Source organism: Frieseomelitta varia, unplaced genomic scaffold, assembly GCF_011392965.1.
Source record: "Frieseomelitta varia isolate USP_RPSP 00005682 unplaced genomic scaffold, Fvar_1.2 scaffold_24, whole genome shotgun sequence".
NCBI lineage: Eukaryota > Metazoa > Arthropoda > Insecta > Hymenoptera > Apidae > Frieseomelitta > Frieseomelitta varia.
This window is the reverse complement of record NW_025109968.1, coordinates 388,684-408,267: the sequence shown is the minus strand read 5'-3', so window position 1 is coordinate 408,267 and position 19,584 is coordinate 388,684. Positions and strand designations below refer to the sequence as shown.

Below are 19,584 nucleotides of genomic sequence, written 5' to 3'. Positions count from 1 at the left end.
TTGCAAATTTTTGAATCACTATTTCTACGTACGGTATAAAAATTAATAAATCTTCCTCTTTCCTTAATTTTAATTAATCAAGTTAATTCTATTTTTGTTCGAATTTGAAAAGAATTACCAGGCAATTGAAGTTCGTAAAATCCCTGTAATAACAAACATTTTTTCTTTCTATTATAAATTTATACTTGTATCATTTGCATCTTACATTTTTTTGCATCTTTATACTTACATTGCATTCTTTATCAAAATTAACAAACTTTCCTCTCTCCAAAATAATTTTAACGGAAACCTCCCTTCTCAAATTCTCTCACCAATTCTCTCTCTCGTTAGAATTTAAAAACAGTTTCCAAACTGTCAATTGAAGTTTCCACCTTCCAAAATACACCACGCCGAAGTAATTTCTGTTGTTTCACAATTTGGTGTCCGATTCTCGTACTATTGCTCGTTCACATTGCCATGAACGTTAAATCAAAGCGTCGTGAGCATGCGAGCGTTCATAGAACCATTAATATGGGAGCGCATTTCGAGATAGATGTACAGGCGTTTGTGTATTGAAGCCGAAATACGAGGATGCGTTAAATCATAGCGGCCAGCTATAGCGGCGAAGCTTTCATTAAATACCCCTGTTATTTACAATGTGAACAAATGTGGCCACTGGCAACCAGAGGGAATTTCACACTCACTTCAACTTTCACACTCTGACAACAGTTTCCTTTCCACAATGGTCGGATTATATCCCAATACGTTGACGCGACCTGATTTTCAAGTAGCTCGACACCACGTGTCGATAAAGGCCCGATGAATCTTCAGCCTTTTCTCCAAAAGTACACTTCATCTATTCCCTTAATTTTTAATTCTGATGAATCAGAATTCGATTTAATAGTTACATTAATTCTTCGGATTGTTTCAATTAACTTTGATGGGAGGAGACAGCAGAAAGAACACCTTTCGTTGAAATTCTGTAACGCTTCAATGCGAACTTCTGTCGAATCGTAAATTATTAAAAAAATTTGAGAGAAGTTAGTTTCTTTCTAATTTTGTTTCACGCACTTGTCAATTGTAATTGAGAAATATTGTAATTGAGAAGGAATGTTCGGATAGAATTCTTGGTGTAGCAAGCATAGTTAGTTTATAGTTTCGGAGAGCGTGCCCAATGGGAATGGCCTCTGCATTTATTAACGGAAAACAGGTCATTTCCGCATTACTTCTAGGAATGAAGTTGTACAGGAATTTGTCAACAAATCACGCGTTAGCACTTGCGACGGCTAAATAAAACCTGAAACATCACCGATGATTAATGTAACGAATTATTTGAGGAACAGAGAAAAATTTTATAAAATATAGGTACCGTGCATATGGACACTTCTAAATAATTGCAGTATAAAATACAATTTAGACGAAGCTTTTTATTTTGATTTCAACATAGATGTTGATAAAAAGAAGTAAATACAGTAACAATTAGGTTGAATACATAACGCTCTACATAATTTTACGTTAATTTTAAGTATGTCTTCATTGATCGAGATGTCTCAGATTGAAGAGGTTTATACAAATTTTATGAAGTCTCATTTACTTATACTATATTAGAAATGAATATAAAATGAATACTATATCGCATAATGTATTAGAAACGAATATAAAATTTGAAAATGCAGAAAATTAACAGTAGAATTAACACTTATTTCAAAATTAAAGTTTGTATTTACATATTTTAGATGTATTATCCTTACTAACAATAAGTATATTTCAAAATGAATAATTTACAACTTAAAAAGAGTTCTTGTATTTGTTTAAAATTCTTAAAAACAATCTGAAACGAAACTTTTCGTTGAATTCATTGGACAATTTTGTCACCGCATTTTCAATACTGCTCATTAAATTTCATTTGAGGAATTATTGAGCCATCGTCAGTTATACCCGCAGAAGTCTAATTGATAAATTCTACAATGTGCATTTAAGTTCATCAAATTTCAAAGGCAATTTCACGAAGGGATACGTTATTATTTCACCAGCCTCTCCACTTTTTCTTCGGTAGTTAGTCGAGGTTAATCGATTTGGCAAATGAGCAGCTCACTTGTCAGACATCCGAAAGACAAGGTCGCAAAGTAGGAGCAGTTAATAATAATTTCCTTCAAGAGGATCAACTTCTTTCTTTTCAGAGAACGAGAACGAGAAAACTTTTCGATCAATCTAATTAGATTAATTTATAATTAATCGTTTGCCTGAAAGCAGAAGAAGTAAGAGACAGATGTCTCACAGATGACACGGATCGTGCAATTTTAATTTCAAGGAAACTTCTGTCTGCACCTGAGAATTCCGAGACGATTGTGCACATTTAATCACAAGCCTTTGTGTCGATTTCCCGCGCGAAACTTTGAACTTTTTCCTTTGGCCTGTTCCCTAAACGCTACCAAGACAATTATTATACAGAAGCAGTTGACGTTCGGTGATTCCAGGTCACAGCGTGACCTAACCAACCCTACGTAACGTGTTCTTTTTCGTCTACGTTGCTCTCGTTCAATTACTTCGACCATCCTGTTAGTCACTATCGCTGCAACTTCAATTGACGAAGAATTTCTCGATAGATAGAATTTCTCTGGTTACTGGATTTCGGAACACTTAGGATTTCCAATGTTCTGCGTGCTTTGTAGTAAAATCGAAGAGGGTTTGAACGATATTCAATTACAGATTCTGTCAAGTATTAAAGTACTTACACATTGTGAAACGAAAAATTTTCAATTCCTCAGTGTTACGAATTATTCGGTATAATTTGTTTAATATTACCGTTATCAACATGATCGTTGTATTATTTTATTATTGTTATTGATTATATTTTATTTACATTAATAAAATTTTATTAGCTATTAAAGAGTGAGATTTTATTACGTTACGAATATATGTACATTTCATAAAAAAAAAATTTCATAGTGTTCAAATTATGTTTTATACTTCGATAAACTTTTTAATTTATATATATACATTTTTATTTATTTATTATCAGTTACATTATCTTATATAACTATAATATATTTTGCAAATATATTCTACAACACCGTAAGCATGCGTTTGATGAAACGAAGTCTTCGATATTTTACATATATACTTATTTAATAAAATTAATGAACTCGAACATCAAACAACAATGCACACGGTAGTAAAAGTAATAAACAGCACATACAAATTATTAATAAATAAATATGCAACATAGTTAATAAAATCGGTAATTAAATTTCCTTTGAACTCCTCAACTTTGCAAAGCATTAAAAATCGTGAATGATCCTAATTCAAAGGGCAGGAGCTGCACATTCGTCGAGACACCAATTACGCTCTAATTAATAATTATATCTAGAGACAGAGAGAAAGAGAGATTGGAATCGATTCGAATGCTGGGATTCATCTGGTACAGATAAATTCGTGGAAAGAGAACTTGTTTGATTCCTTCGTACATCGGGCAACATCTGCTCTACACCCTATGCTCTAATTACGAAGTTGTATGTCGAGCTGTCTGCTTCATGTGGAATTTCCACTGATTGCACTCGGAAATACGTGGCCTCTGTGAGACTAAAGTAACGTTCTTGAAATATTTCGGCTTGTGATTGAGCTCCTGGTGCCAAGGAAATCATTTTTTTTTTTTTCTTTCTTGCTGAATTTCAAAGATACAGTCGTGAAGTTCGACAAATTAATCTTTCACCTTTGTCCTAAAGTATTGACATTGTATGAAGTATTTAAGATAAAAATTTAAGATTATTGGACTCTTTTTAATAAATATTATTAGCGAAACTTTAGACTACAAATATTATATGCAAATTCAAATTTTTGTAAACGTAGTTACAGAAATGAAGACAATGTTGAAATTGGTTGTTATTATAAAGCATAAAAATCTGCAAGTCCAATTATTGTGAGTAATAAATTCTAACAACAAATAAATGAAACGCGCAATTTTCACAAAGAAATTAGACAAATAAATAAATACGAATTCATAAATAAAGTCTGTGGATTACACATTCGATTGATTTATTTAAAATTGTCAAAAAGCACGTAAGTTTGCACATACTTTTAAAATATTTCATTTATAAAAATTCTAAAACGCCAGAATAAATTCGTGAAATCGGTAGGTAAATTTATAAAATTGTAAAAGGAGGAGTCTTCATCAACGCTATTGTTATTAATTATCAAGTACAGAAGAATATCTCTGGCAAACTGTCATTAAAGCATCAGAAAGTCAAATATTGTTTCAATAATTGACGCTTCCTTGATATTCAACTATCTTCATTCGACAAATAAAAATCATCTGAATTCAGGATGGGAATCCAGCGTACTCGGGCACGATCGGAAGGAAAAATGTATTCGGTTCGTTGAATTAGTTTGTTTCGTGCCACTTAGATATTACATCCCTTCGTGCGTCGAAGTAGGGCAGCAGACCATGCCTAAATATAGGAGCCAACTAGGGATCTATCGATTCGGAAGAAGCTTCGATTCAAGACAACCGGAGTACAACAATCTCCTAGATTGTTCGCGAAACTCGGATCATCCGGCGGCACCGGCTGGTATCTGACCTAATTGATTGTGCCGGCTCGAAAGGAACATTAACGAACACTCGCGGGATCCGTTCTTTTTCGGGGGCTGCTTCTCCATCGAGAAATCAACGAGATGGTCGCTTTTAAGATAACGAGTGGACACGCGACCAATCTCCTCCTGGCAAACAGCCGCGAAACGAGACCCGATTCCAATAGTTTTCGTGTTCTTCCATATCACCTAATTCTTCACCGACTATGAACAGAATCCTCCGTACAACGCTGGACGTTCTTCTCAGGCAATCTCAATCTCAGGATATTAATGAATCGTTGGGATGATATACATTTACTTGAGATGATGTATTTCGAGAGTTGAGATGATATATTTAAACAGGAATGTTAAGAAAATTGATCAAATTAATGGATTAGGGAAATTAATTTGGGAAATGGCGTTGAAGAATTAACATAGAATAACTGATGGAAAATATGAGAGTTCAGTTAGAGTCAAGGTATTAATTAGGAGTTGAAATAGACACGTTTAGATAGAAATGAGAAAGTTAAGGAAATTGATAAAAGTGATAGATAGAGAAATTAATTGGGCAAATGATGGATAAGTGAATAAATCGCTCCAGATGAGACTTAGGTTAGGAGTCTGGATTAGAATTTCAGTCAGGAATAAAGAAATTTAAAGGAATTTCTCTATTTATTGACGAAAAACTGTTAGTTACAAACCTGAAATGATATTTTAGATTTGCAGTAGTTGGGTTTTTGTGTAATTAGGAATCTGAATATTATTTTAATACTTAGATTCGTAATATTGAGAAACGCAAGTAGACTCTCAAGTAGAATCATAAATTTTTATTTTTCTATTTACGAGTAGAGTATCGTTAGCTGCAAGTGCGCAATTTTTTATACCACATTCGAAGAATCCTAAAATCAATATTCTATAACATCACCCAGAAGTTTGTTCCTCTGGATACGATTCTTTTTGAAGAGATTTTCCAAATAAATCTCCCCAGAAACCAATATAGCCATATATTCTCCGGGAGAAACTGATCTCTCTTCCTCGGACCAAATTCTCGTTATTATGTCTCCGCCAAAATCTTGTTTAGCAGGTTAATTTGCGCCTCGTTAGAACTAACGAACATTCTTCAACGATCCAATGACGAAAGGGTCATTGAAACGGGGCTGCCAGGTCACGACCTCGCACCTCCTCGCTGCTGTGTGCGTTTAGATACACGCGGCAGGTGTTTCTGAAGAAACACACGCCAGTTCGATTTATCTGGCTGGTGGCAGGTGGCATGAATAAAAGATAATCCATCCGGATTTACATATTCCCAGGTCATCTGTAACGAACCGCGACTTCTCGCTCTCGCTCTGTTTCTCTTCGAGCGCGTTCCCCACGCTGAATCTAGACAACAGCCCCGCGAGCACGTAATAAAAAATCGATGAAAATGTGTCCTGTCCGCGACATCGAGACATTTAGGTCTTCAACTAAATCCAGACAACTTTCAGACAGTCTGCGGCCAGATATCGAGTTGAAACGTTGTCTTGCGTTTCAACTCGGGCTTCGCCGTGAAACGATCGTTTATTTATAATTCTGCTTGCTCGACGGTTAATCGATACACGGAGGTATTAATCAGACGATGCGTGGATTTTCGAGGATTTTCTTTCTTCTAATTATAACGTTGTACACGACCGACGCGTTTCAAACGGTCTCAGTGGTCTCTTCGGAAAGAATAATTAGATGTATCTCTTGAATATTCGTTGAATCTGTAATTATTCATTAATTCTGTATTAATCAAACGATACAAGATCTTGGAAATCTTGGAGATTTCTTTCTAATTGTATACACTTTTCAAACGCGTCTCACTGGCCTCCGAAAAGAATAATTAGATGTAGAAATTCTTAGGAACAACGATTCTGCATTAATCAAACAATGTGTGGATTTTTGTTTGACTATAACGTTATACACGAATTTTTTTTATACGCATCTAAATGAATTAGATGTAAAAATTTTTGGATATTCGTCGAATTTATAATAAACCTGTATTGATCAGACGATGGGTCTAATTATAACGTTATATACGATTTTTAAGAGTAACTAGGTATGAAAGTTCTTGGAAATTTGTCGAATTCATGATTCCGAACTTGATAGATGATCTTCTCAGAATTTTGTCTAATTATAACATCGACCTTTCGGTCGTCGGAAAAGAAAAGTTTTTTAAAATTCGTTAAATGTGTAATTCCAAGTTCGATCAATTTTTTAGAATTTTTTTTCAGTTATAGTATCCATCTTTCGTCCAAGCAAAAATTAAAATATAAAAATACTTGAAAATTTGTTGAATTTTAAACTCGACGATCAATCTTTTTAGAATTTCTTCTAATTTGCAGCGTTGATTTTCCGAACGCGTTGAATTTATAATAATTCCGAGTTTAACGGTTAATCGATACGCAATTAATTTCTATTAATTTTTATTAGAACATCGACTTTTTTAAACGCGTTCAGCAGCCTTCGAAAGGAATAAATTGACAATTCGTTAAATTTACAATCAAACAGAGTTAACCAGACGATGCGTGAATCTTCTAGAACCTTCTAGAATTTTAATTACAACACGTCGATTTGAAATGAAAAATCCTCGACAATAATTATAATAACAACTGTATTACTCAGCTGAGGCATAGATCTTTTAGAATTTTTTCTAACAACATCATCTTCGAGAGCCTTAGAAAACCTACAATGTACAATCAAATATCTATCAGTCGCGTCGTTACATAAACCCTCCACGATTATTCTATCCGTAAAACGTCCTCGAAACGTTTATACCAACATCAACGCGTACAGCCGTCCAAATCTCGTCTAAATTTCAAGGAATCGCGAGAACGAAGGGTAAGAAAATACACGAACCTTCGTCAACTACGTCGTCATCCGCCAAGAACAGACTTTCAGCTTCACGTGGCATTCGAGCAACAGATCCCGCCGATCGGCCACTCGGCCAGGTAAATAGAGCCGGTTCCACTCGCTACTCCGCGTGTCCGTGCACGAGCAAGTTCAAACAAACTTGATGGCGGAGTAAACGGATGGTGGTTGCGCGGAAAAATAAATGAAAGCGGAGAGCGGCGTCAGCGCCATTAGACGAGTTGCCGGGAAGGCAACAGCTAAGGCGACCGCTTGATCATTTCGTCCGTGCCTGATGATTAGTCAGTCCCTCGATTAGAAAGGCGCACGGTATAATACACCTGCGGATGGCTTGTTATCGGGCTGGCCGAGGTCGCGAAGACAGCCGCTATTAAGGTAATAAGGCTAACCCTGCTAAGGTTGGATACTTCGAAACGTGGTCGGCGGTAGGGTGTGACGACGGTTAGGGGGGTTGTCCTAACGCTCCGCACGCTCCTCTCTACGTGCACGTACACAGAGTGAAGGGTGGAGGAGGAACGTCTCTGTACGTGAACGTACACACACAGCAATCTCTCTCTCTTTCTCTCTTTCTCTCGCTTTCTCGCTCTTTCGCACTCCCGTCGTCCTCCCCTTCGCTCCCAATCGAACGCCGCCACCCTTCGCGGCCCGCATTGCATCAGTGTGAGGCTAGCACTCGGCTAGGACTCTTCCGGTTCTTCCTCTCGTTCGCAGTTGTAAACAACCAACACCTCCTTCCCTCCCCCCAGCCCCAACCCCCCCCGGTATTTGGGGCAACGTTCCGTCCAGCGGATCGATATCCCCGGTTCCTCGAGTGGCGTCGAGCTTTCACTAGAATCGACAGTCGTTTTGCCGCCGCTTTTCCGACTCCCGGCACCGACTCCCGGCCCGAAGCGCTCGATAAAAGCGTGCCACGGTGACGAGCATCGCCACAGGGCGTGTGACACTCGATCGAGCTGAGGACACGGGACAAACGCACGCACAGTAGAAAGGAGGAGTGCTTCTGCCTTTCTCCTTTTCTTTTTGTTTCTTCTTTTTTTTTTCTCTTTTCTCTGTACACCATCATCTTGGTATCAGCGGTGAAAACGAGGATGAGTTTTTTTGATTGTCGAAGGCAGACGATGACAGGAAACGTGGATCGTCGACGAGTGAATTAATTTCGACCGTGTTGGGGGTGGTTTTCCGCCAGTTGGCCGCCTCGGTGAAACGTGCACGTGTAGCCAGCGGTGGGAAGCATAGTGTGTGCCAAGTTTTTACTTATGGTCGATCGGTGGCCGTGGTTTCGTCGTAGAACCTCCACAAAGGCCGGCTTAAATGGCAGAGAGTCCAATTAACAAGTCGAAACGCTACTGTGCCAGGCAGGTTAGCTGTCCACCGCGTGTACGACACAGTGATTCTTCTTGCAATTATTTTCGAATTTCCTTTTTTTCTCTCTTTTCTCTTTCTTCTCCCTTCTCCTTTTTTTTTTTTTGCCGACGGTGTTGTACGCGTCGTGTTTTCATCCGAATCATCGTCCCAATTCGACCTGATCGAATTCTATTGAGATTTTACGTTCGCTTATCGATAAAGGACGAAGAGGCCGATCTAAATTGTTGGATCTAGTATATCTTTCGAGTGAAATACATATTGGCATTCTGTGCTCTCGAGCCATGTTAATACAATTGTCGAGAAACTTTTCTTTTCGAATTAAAATACAATTGTTCGAAACCAAGATCGAACTTTGGATAAAAATGAATTAGTAGAATTGGAATGTTTCAGAAATTTCATTCTATCTCAATTTTTTAATATTTCTTGCAACAACTTTGAAAGATATTGCGACCCGACTTTTGTCACTGAAACCCCCCCCTTTTTTTTTGTATCCAACAGTACAATCATTTCCACTCTGAATCGTTCTCCATTCGTAGAAAGAAATTTCTCGCGTCAGAGGAGATTTTCTCGTGTTACACCGACTAAGAAACGTGGGGCGAGCGAGCGAGTTTGAAATTTTTTCGGGGAGCAGGCAGACACGCTTTCCGTTGATGGATCTCGTTGTGGAGAAACGAGGTTAAAGCGCGGCGACGTTTAAAATGAGTGGTGGCTGTGCCGGGGGAGCGGAGAAACAAATCTTTCTTCTTTCTGCACAGTAGAATAAAGAGAACGATACATACGGCGCGAAGCGATAGAAAGGAACGCGGCGGGCGTGGGTGTTTTGTATTTTTCCACGTTTCTGGCCGTGTTGCTGTTCGACAGAGAGAGAGGCATCGTTGAAAAGTACAGAAACGAAGACAAAGGTGTTTCTGATATTGTTCGCTCGGTCATTCAGTGTGAAGAATAACGCGCGCGCGCCGAGTATATTTTCTTTCTCACATCCCTTCGTGGTAATAACGTTGCAGCAACAACGCATTCTTCTTCACCAAATTTTTATCCATCGTTCTTTAGTCAGATTTTAACATTAATTGGAATTATCGACTAATAAACCTAACGTCGAGCTCGCATCGCAGAAATTGAAGTGCAAAATACAGAGAATAGTTCATAACGGAAGTTTTCAGTTATAATATTTGGATAGTTTGAAATTATTGCAAAGAACATAAAGAAAAATCGTGAAATAGCTAGTGTCATTAGTATTGATAAAAAGTCGATTGAAAGGGTTTCAGTTAAGTTTTAGTATGTCTGTTCGATGTTTTGGGAATCTGTTTCCCAAACAAAGTTGTTTTCATCTTAAAAATAAATCGATGCGAGGTTTGCCGAAAACGATCGTAAATTAAGGAGAATCTTCGAAACTAATGATAATAATCTTCGTACTTGCTTCGCAAATGGTCCAACGATCGAGAAAAGAAAATTGAAAATCGGAATATAAGTGTATCGAGTGTTTTCAGGTTTCTGTTACAAGGATTATCTTGTGTTTCGATTGTTCACGCTCGTTCTGAATTAGTTTCTATTTTCTTTCGATTGAATTTGTTTTTGTAAGAATAGTTAACGATAGAGGAGAATTATTTTTTAGCATTCTGACAAATGAAAGAAATAATAATTCAGTAATGTTGGTTTAAAAAATTGTCTTTGGATTTATTTTGTTTTTTCTCACTATATTTAATGTTTGTCTCTTCTCTGTTGTTTAATATTCTTACAAGTGAAGGACATGATAATTCAAATTGATAGGAAAATGAAAATTAGATGATACATTTTTGTTCAATACCGAATATCTCTACATACTCTCTATCTATTTTTAATCACTTTAAGAATGTAAGTCAGTCGTAAGAATCAAGAAAATGTAAATGATTTTAAATCGACAAAGGAAAAAAAATAAATATAATTTGCTAAAAAAATACACTGTATTCACTCTGAATTATCAATTCTTTTCGTTCGTAAAAATCCTCCTCTGTCGTTCGATACGTTTTCAGACAACTCAATTAAGAGAACGTCGAAATAACTCTTACAAAATGAAAACAAATTGAAAATGTTGATATCGTTCTGAAAGATTTGCTCGTCTCTTCTTTCATTTCAAGAAAAAGAAAAAAAAAAAAGGAATGAACAATGAGTACGTCCTTTCCCAAGATGTTGATTACACTTGTTCCAGGTGCTGTCCCTTGGAAACGATATCCTCCCAGAGTACAAATTACAGTCACCTAGAATCGGCAAGTGGACCATACTACACTATTCACCCTTCAAGGCGGTCTGGGACTGGGTGATACTGCTGCTCGTATTGTACACCGCTATATTCACCCCGTACGTCGCCGCCTTCGTCCTGTCGGATCCGGATTACAACAGCAGGAAGAACAAAAAGTACAGTGACGATCCCATCGTCATCATAGACTTCATAGGTGAGACACGGAATCGACGATCGACCGATCGTGAATTTCTATGCATTTACGGAGAATATTGTGACGTACAATTATTTACAAAAAGAAACTGTGTAAATCGAGGAGCGAGTGTAGAAACTTGTTACAACATTTAGTTGTGGACAAATTAATTATAACTCGTAAAAGTATGAAATTGCATAAAGATTCGCAGTCTGGTGATCGATATTAGACGAGTGATACAAACAGGTATTCGCGCGTTGTCTGGCCAACTAGGTCTTATTTCACTGCGCGTTCAAAGAGTTCGTAGCATTTATATCGAGAAAGGTCAGAGTTTGCTGAATACGTGGGTGCTTTTCTAAGAGTATTATCATTAAGGAAAATAGAAATATCAAGAACAAGAATCTTGTAACATTTCAACTGTTCAATAATAGATATTAATAAGATACAAAGGAAAAAAGATATGCAAAAATACAAAGATGTAAAAAGAAAAGCAATCATGATTAATCATATAGTGTCAATAAATTTGAAATTACATACTGATAAGACAAGACAAGTTTCTTTTGAAAAAGTAATCAAATATATTATATCGTTTTAACATCCACTAAAATATACAGTGTATGTCAGTTTTCATAGCACAGTGAGAATGATTTTATATGAAAAAGTTATCCCCCCCTAAAAAAGATAAACAATATCTTCCCATTTAGTCAATTAATATTGTTGCAATAGTTTAAAATTAATATAATAGTTTAGGAGTATGCACTTTCATCAAGTTTGAAAATTCATTTTACACTTAAATTTATCGTCTAGTTTTAGTCTACGTGCAAAAATGAATAAAATTTTACTTGATAAATTGATTGTACCATGAAAACTGGGACACCTTGTATTTTGTTTACCGCCGAATTTTGTTGTTCTCAAATGTTGGGATTCTTTGACGTTTCAGTCGACGTCACTTTCATAGTGGACATCATCATAAATTTTCGCACGACATTCGTGAATAGCAACGATGAAGTGGTGTCCCATCCTGGAAAGATAGCCGTCCATTACCTGAAGGGTTGGTTCATCATCGACCTGGTGGCCGCCATACCCTTCGACCTTTTTCTCGTTGGCTCCCACACTGACGAGGTAAGTTTCGTCGCACGCTCCACGTTTTCTGAGAATCTTCTTTCCAGGCTGAACCTCTGATCATCGTCAAATCACTTCCTATCGATCGCTCCTACCCCGGAGCGTTTCTCTTGCAAATTGGAATACCAAATCCCATTAAAATAATTACAACTTCCACTCTTTCGAGAATTTTCCAATACTCGAGAGAAATTTTCCAATATCTAAAGAAAAATGAAACAAAATAATAACGAGACTGGTTAGTAAGAATGGTAATAAGATTCACAGAAAAATTCGCGGTGTTGAAAGAAACGAAAAGAAAAGAGGAGGAAAAAAAAAAGGAGCACTTTCAGTCGATGAAAATATAAAGTTTCCGAGAGATATCGTGCAAAACTATTTGTGGAAAAAAAGAAATATATATATATATATATTTATATTATACGCGAAACGTGAGAGTGATTTGACGTACGAGCAGATTTTCGGCTGAGGTTTCTAGAATGTCGATGTTAGCTGGTAAATATGATTAGGATGACATGCCGAGCCCAAGTTAAGTGCCCATAGGTGTGTCTTTACCGGATTGGTGCTTAGTTCGTTTTCCCTTTTTTCGACGTTTCTCGGTGTTGAATGATTTCTCTTTTTTTCTTTGTCGAAAGTTAGTCGATTCGACGTATATTAAATGTGCACACAATGTACGTACCGGCAAACGAGAACGAACTTTAACGGATTCTCGTTGTCTGGAACGATTCCACACAAGTTTTCACATATGGTACACGTACGTTATAGATCGAACAATATCAAGACTGATTTGAGAAACCAAAAAAAAGAAAAGAAAAAAAAAGAAAATAAAGTTTGCTCGAGTAGAAAAATTTTTCTTCAAGTGAGACTCTCGAATTCTTTCAGCAACTTTGTCCCTTGAAAAGAAGAATTGGCATTCGTGTTTGCAACATATTTTTTTTCTATCTTTTTTTTTTATTCTTAAGAGAAAAAAGAAAGAAAGATAGATACGAAAGAAAAGAAAAAACGAGATGAAGTCGCGACAATAGTTTTCCAATTGGATTTGTACCTGTACACACACGTATGCATACACACTTGATCTATTACATGTGTAAGTAAGTTTAGTTCTCTCGCTGTGAAGATTTCTGCTCTGTTTGTCGAAATGTTAGATTTTTTTTTTTTCTTTTTATTGTCAGTTCCTTGTCAGAGGTTTCTCTTCTGTATTCTTTGTCCCGTGTCTTCGTTAATTTCTCACTTTATTTTCCACCGATTTTCTCGATTTTCTCAATATCGTTTCACGTTCGAACCGAATTTTTTCTTTTCTTTTTTTTCCGTTTCTCTCATGATTTCTCGCGCGTTTTCTTCTCGCCTCTTCTCCGTGAGGGAAAGAAATACTAGCATACGCCTGCTCGTCTCGTCTGTCTTTCTTTTCTTTTTTTTTTTTTGTTTTTCATTTTGTTCTCCGCCGGTGCTCGTTAGAAAGTAGGAAGAAGAATAAGAAGAAAAAAAAGAACGAAAGAACAACGAGGAAACGATTCGAAACGCGGAAATCGACCGCGCGGCAGAAGAAAGAAAAGAGAAGGAATGTAGAAAAAATAATGATGCACCTGCTAGTAATCTATGTGACCCCCTTCTTCCCTGTGTTTTCTTGGCAAAGGAGCGAGAAAATAGGGCAGTGTAATTTTAATTGCGCGTGCAGGAGAGTTTGTTTCACGAGCACGAGTGCGTAAGTTGAAATCAATCCCACGTGAAAGCGTTGACGAGGGTTTTATGTCACAGCAAAACCATTCAGATGAAAATTCAGTTTTCGATCTGACTGTCTTTTTTTTTTTCTTCTTCCACGATCTTCGAAGAGAGAAATGCGAACTTTTTTACGATTATACATATATATATATATAAATTAATTCCCATTTGTCTCAGTAATGATTCTTTTCTAAGGGAAAAAGGAAAGATAAAATAAGAAAGAGTAATCCCCCTCTTTTTTTTTTACTTTACTCCTCTGTTTTTTTTTTTTTTTTTTTTTTTACAAAAAAGAAAAAAGAAAAAAAAAAAAATTAAACCACGAAATCATTGAACGAACGAATTTTAACCTCAGTTTAACGTTTTCGTAGCTCGGCTTGGACAAGGACGAGGTTAGTTGACACACATACACACAGAAAAATTACTCACAGGCTGACGTTTCTTCTTCCTTCTTTTTTTTTTCTATTTTTTTTTTTCCTATTTCTGTTTTTCCTTTGATAAGAACGCAGGTTTCGATTTACACACCCTTTTGTTACACACTAATGATTAAAAGATTCACCAAACGCAGCCACGAATTTTTTTCTATCTCTCTGTTTTCTCTTACTATCCTTTCTTACTTCTGTCTGTCTCTTACACTCTGTCTATCTGTTTCTCTCTCTCTCTCTCTCTTTCTGTGTCTCTCTCTTTCTCTCTATCTGTCTATGTTTCCATCATTTACAATTAACTGCTTAAGAAAAGAAAGAAAATGAATAAGGAACACGTCCGATGTTTCTTCTTGCACAGAGTTTTTTTTTCTTTTTCAATGCAATACAAACCCATTTCTTTTCTCGATGTTCCACCGTCGATCTCCACGATCTTCACGCGTACACGTGTGTATGCCTATCTTGTACACCTACACGCACACACATGCGCGCTCGCGCACGTACATACACACGAGTCACGAAAAAATCAATTTTCACACACACGAGAACCGTACAAGAAGAAAGTTCGGCCAACTGCGACCCCACGATCTGTCAAGGAAGACCTCGAGCAAAGTCGATCGACGTTGAACGAGGGAAAGTAAAAACGAAGGGGAGATATTGGAAAATGAAACTCTGCCTTTCATAGAATTTTGTTCAACTTGAAAGAGCGTACAATCACCGAATGAAATCTGTTTCCAGATATTTTGGAAGCATTTCGCGGGTATACGGGTCGATAGAAAAAAACGAGAAAGAGAGAGAGAGAGAGAGAAAGAGAGAAATGTCGATCGACTTGCTCTCGTCCTTCTGGCGGCGTGAAAAATTTCCCAACGACGAACCTTGAGGGAGCGTCTGCATGTTCACAGTAAAGTATTTTTTTTTTTTTTTTTGCTGAAACAAAAGAAAGGAAAAGGCGATACTGTAAATAATAATGATAATAACGACAACAGTAACAACGATAACAATAATGAGTATAACGATGATAATAATAATGGTAATAATGTATCCACGTACGATCTCTTGGTAGGAGAATCGATCTGCATCAGAGTAATGAAACCGTAGCGTTAAAAGATACCTATTTTTCTATTCTCTTTTTTTCCCCGCCCTCTCTCTCTCTCTCTTTTTGAGCTTGTGAAATACATATTTCTCTTTTTTTATCGAGAGAACGAAGTATGAATGAGGCGCAAACAGAAACGAGAGATATTTTCGTAATCAGTGTTTTATAAGGTTAATTGTATATATTTTATATATATATAATTTTATATATATATATACCCACATATTATATATATATACATATATCCTAATTAGATAGTTGATAGCTTTAGCTGAATTATTCCTAACAAATATTGATCCACTAATATGTGTTACAAATGCGTGAAACGATCGTGTCTGCTCTTCACTGTTTCTTTCCTTTTCCTAGTCACTTTCTTTTCTCTTTTTTTCTTCTCACTTCGTCAAGTAATTTTTACTCACTTTCCCTTTTTTTGCTCACGTAGTGACGTAGAGGCATTTATCTGGATATCAATACTTGTTGAGAATAATGCAAATAGTTAGAGAGTGTTTTTTGTAGTTAGTGGACCGACGAATTTTCCTCCCCTCCCATGTTTAAAATAATTTTTCTTTTCTACATGTATATATAAATATATCGATTTGATCGAAATAATAATTCGATCGTAATCCATCTAAGTTGCGTGATATTATATTAAACGTTATAACGAATAAGAATTTGTTAACTTACTGTTCTGTGACTGCAACTGGTAAATGAATTCGAGCTTCGGGGTTGCAGAATTATTCATGCTTATTTACGAGTGTTTCGACCATCCATTAATAACGATGCAGAAGGAACAATATCGAGATAGAAGCTCGTAAAAATAATCCTTCTCTCGCAGTGAAGTCAATTGTTCTAATATTCACTGATATCGATAAATGCTCACACGACACACATATTTTTAAAAGTACTCTTGACAGTACTTTTATTACATATAACTGCTGAAACTAATAGCTAAAAATATAATTAATAACTAATAGTTAATGAAATATAATGAAATACTTATAACTAATAATTAACGAAAGTATATAGTAACACTCTCGTGTACATGTGATACATGTATTATGTGAAACATTCAGAAGTTGTATTGCAACTGTAGTAAAACAGAACTGTTGTGACTACATTGGACAAATTTGAAAGTGTATGTGGAAATTACAAGATGCGATGATGCAACAAAAGAAAGTTTAACAAGCTGAATCCGGTGTGATCCATGAGTCATGTACATCGTTCAAGTTTTCCACTATATCAGGTCATGCAGAAAGTTCTGTCCGATTTCGAAGTTTAAATTAATAAGTAATTAAGAGTCTGCCAAAAGTTAACAAGCTTGTTCAGAACTAGATAACAGCTAAAGTTTCATTAAATAATTATTGACGTCTTGAATAATGTAGCTACTATATTATCGAATTTGACACTCGATAATCAAATTTATACTTGTATTAATAGAGTCCAATTTAGACATAATTCTAAACATTCAGTTTTGTGCAAAAAAAACACGATCACGATGTTAGGAATATAGAAATTCTTTCAGTTTGATTACGTTTGTCATTTGAAGACGTTTGTAGAATTGAATTTACCTAGTTTTAAAAACTTTAGGTTCAATAGAATTTTATTAAAATAAAATCGAACGTGAATTTTAATAATTTAACACACATTTCGTCTGTGCAATATTTCAGCAATATTACTTTAAGATTTAAATAACGATAGTTTCACGACTTATCGCACGAAATATCTTCTATTTTCTTACGTACGTTCTTAGTTTTGTTTCAAACTTAATAGTATGTGAATATATAAACAATACCAAAACACAGTGTTTTCTACAATCTGATATCTAAAATAAATTCCCTATCGAGGCTACATTTTCCTTTTATTATATTTTCAAAAATATGAAATCCACAGTCTACACACGATAGTTCTGTTTCATTACATGCGATTAATATTTAAGAATGTTTGCAACACGAATAGTATATTCATAAAATATTCTACAGGTGTTCGAATACTTTCGTAACGATACTGAGTACCTTAAATACCAAAATATAACTAGATACATCTAATACTCATAATTACAAATCATGATTTTAAGAAATGATAGTATAGTCCAGGAAGATGATCGAAAGAAATAGAAAAAATACAAAGACACGAGAAAAGAAAGGAAAGAAAGGAAAGAGTAATTAACTAAATTGAAAGTAGACAGTTTTTGAGAAAATTTTGACGAAAAATCGCACGCGCGTACGAAGTACACGCACACGTACACATGTACATACACACTTAGAAACAGACACGCTAGAGACGCAGAGGATCACATAGCGACACAACGAAACGCACCCTCCTCCCCCCGGGAAACGAATGATTTTTCAGCGGGATTTTGTAACGATCGTATGTAAGCTTTAGGCGTTCTTTTCTCTCTCTCTCTCTCTCTCTCTCTCTGGATTATCCACTCAATCAATTCTCTCTCTGTTGATTTCCCATTTTTTTACGTTTGTCGAGCTTCTTTTCGTACCTCTTGTCCATTGATTACGCTTCTGTTGCAAGCTATTGTTGTATTTATATATATATATGATTAAAAAAAAAAAAAAAAAAGAAACAATCGTACAAGCCCGGCCTAATATAATAATTTTTGTGTGCATAAGTATTATCACCAATGTTTCAAGTAATTTCTTCGTTCGGTGTTCTTTTAACACAAAACTTGTTTTGTAATTTACGCTTTCAATACCAAAAAAAAAAAAAAAAAAAAAATATACAAACCGAGAATTCATACTCCTTGCTGTATCATGTTTTTTTGTAATTGTGTATCTGGATATTTTTTTGTATACACGATTATAATGCGATCATGTGTGTTTTCTATCGCTTGAACGCTTCGTCTTTCTTTCCATTTACGTATAACTGTGTCTTGTGTATAACTATTAAACGGGTTGCTAGGAGATAGTTAACGCTGGTTAGGGGATTTCTTTTTGGTCACTGATACCTGGTTGATCACTGTACGTTCGAAGATTTTTGTAAATCCGTTTTATTGAATTCATCAAACGATGTACTGTACGTTGAACGTTGAATATAATTCTCTTTGAAGGCAAATTGATTAACTCCATTTTTTATAAAGCAAAATTTAGTTGTTTTTCATTTTTCATTTATTTATTGTAATATAATTATCAATAAATAACAATTGGAATATTTTAATATTTAATATATTAATACAATATGTATTATATATAATTTAATTACAATAAAATAATTTATTTATTACAATATACGTCTTTAATGAAGTTTCATAAATTTATAAAACAAGATTTCTCCATTGAGGCATTGAATGTTATTAAATTGATGCACATCTACTATTATGTTAAGCAAGATTCAATCAAAATAATTTTCATTTCATTCAGTACGAGAATTTTGTTCATGTATTTCAGATTTGTTAGAATTATCAATTATAGAATTCGAAAAGTCTTTGAATTTTCTAATTAACAAAATTATTCATGAATTAAAAAATTGCCCAAGCAAAGTAAAACGTCTTCTTCGTTTTATAAAATCATTCCAGACACATTTTTTCTAAATTGAATAGTGAAGAGAAGAAACGAGGAATGTCACAAATTTGCTTTAAAAAATTGAGATTTTTATTCAATATTTCGGTGTACTAATAGAAATTAATACACTAAATAGCTATCTTAAGAATTAGGCATTATAATAAATTGTATTTAATAATTTTGTAGTCTTCTTTACGAAGAACGAACAAAATACACCATGATTAAAATCACGAAAAATGGATATTCTACATTTCTTCTTCTTACTCTTCAATTTCACATAAATTCACATAAAAGGATTACGAATATTCTGACTATAGTTTAACATCAGAGTGATGAAACTTCATATTTTTATATAAAGTTTCTATAATAATTGAAACAATTTTCCACCGAGGTTCTATCTTTTTAAATGCCTTAAAAATTTGCAGTCGATTAACAACATTCTATATTTTAAAAAAGAAGCCTTGTTTCGTTTACGGAGAAATAACACGAATAATTGCAATAAAGATTTAAATAGTTAATTA

At 35.3% G+C, this 19,584-nt stretch overlaps 1 protein-coding gene across 3 annotated transcripts in view; it reads left to right on the top strand.

The window, feature by feature from the left end:
- Positions 1-19,584, top strand: part of LOC122527949 (potassium voltage-gated channel subfamily H member 6) — an 85,815-nt gene that overhangs the window by 31,668 nt on the left and 34,563 nt on the right. For 2 of the 3 annotated variants that reach the window (XM_043652569.1, XM_043652568.1), the window contains exons 2-4: positions 10,985-11,228; positions 12,148-12,329; positions 14,411-14,431. In XM_043652569.1, the coding sequence (XP_043508504.1) occupies positions 10,985-11,228; positions 12,148-12,329; positions 14,411-14,431 (447 nt within the window). The remainder of the gene's footprint in view (positions 1-10,984; positions 11,229-12,147; positions 12,330-14,410; positions 14,432-19,584) is intronic. The other variant, XM_043652567.1, reaches the window with a different exon arrangement.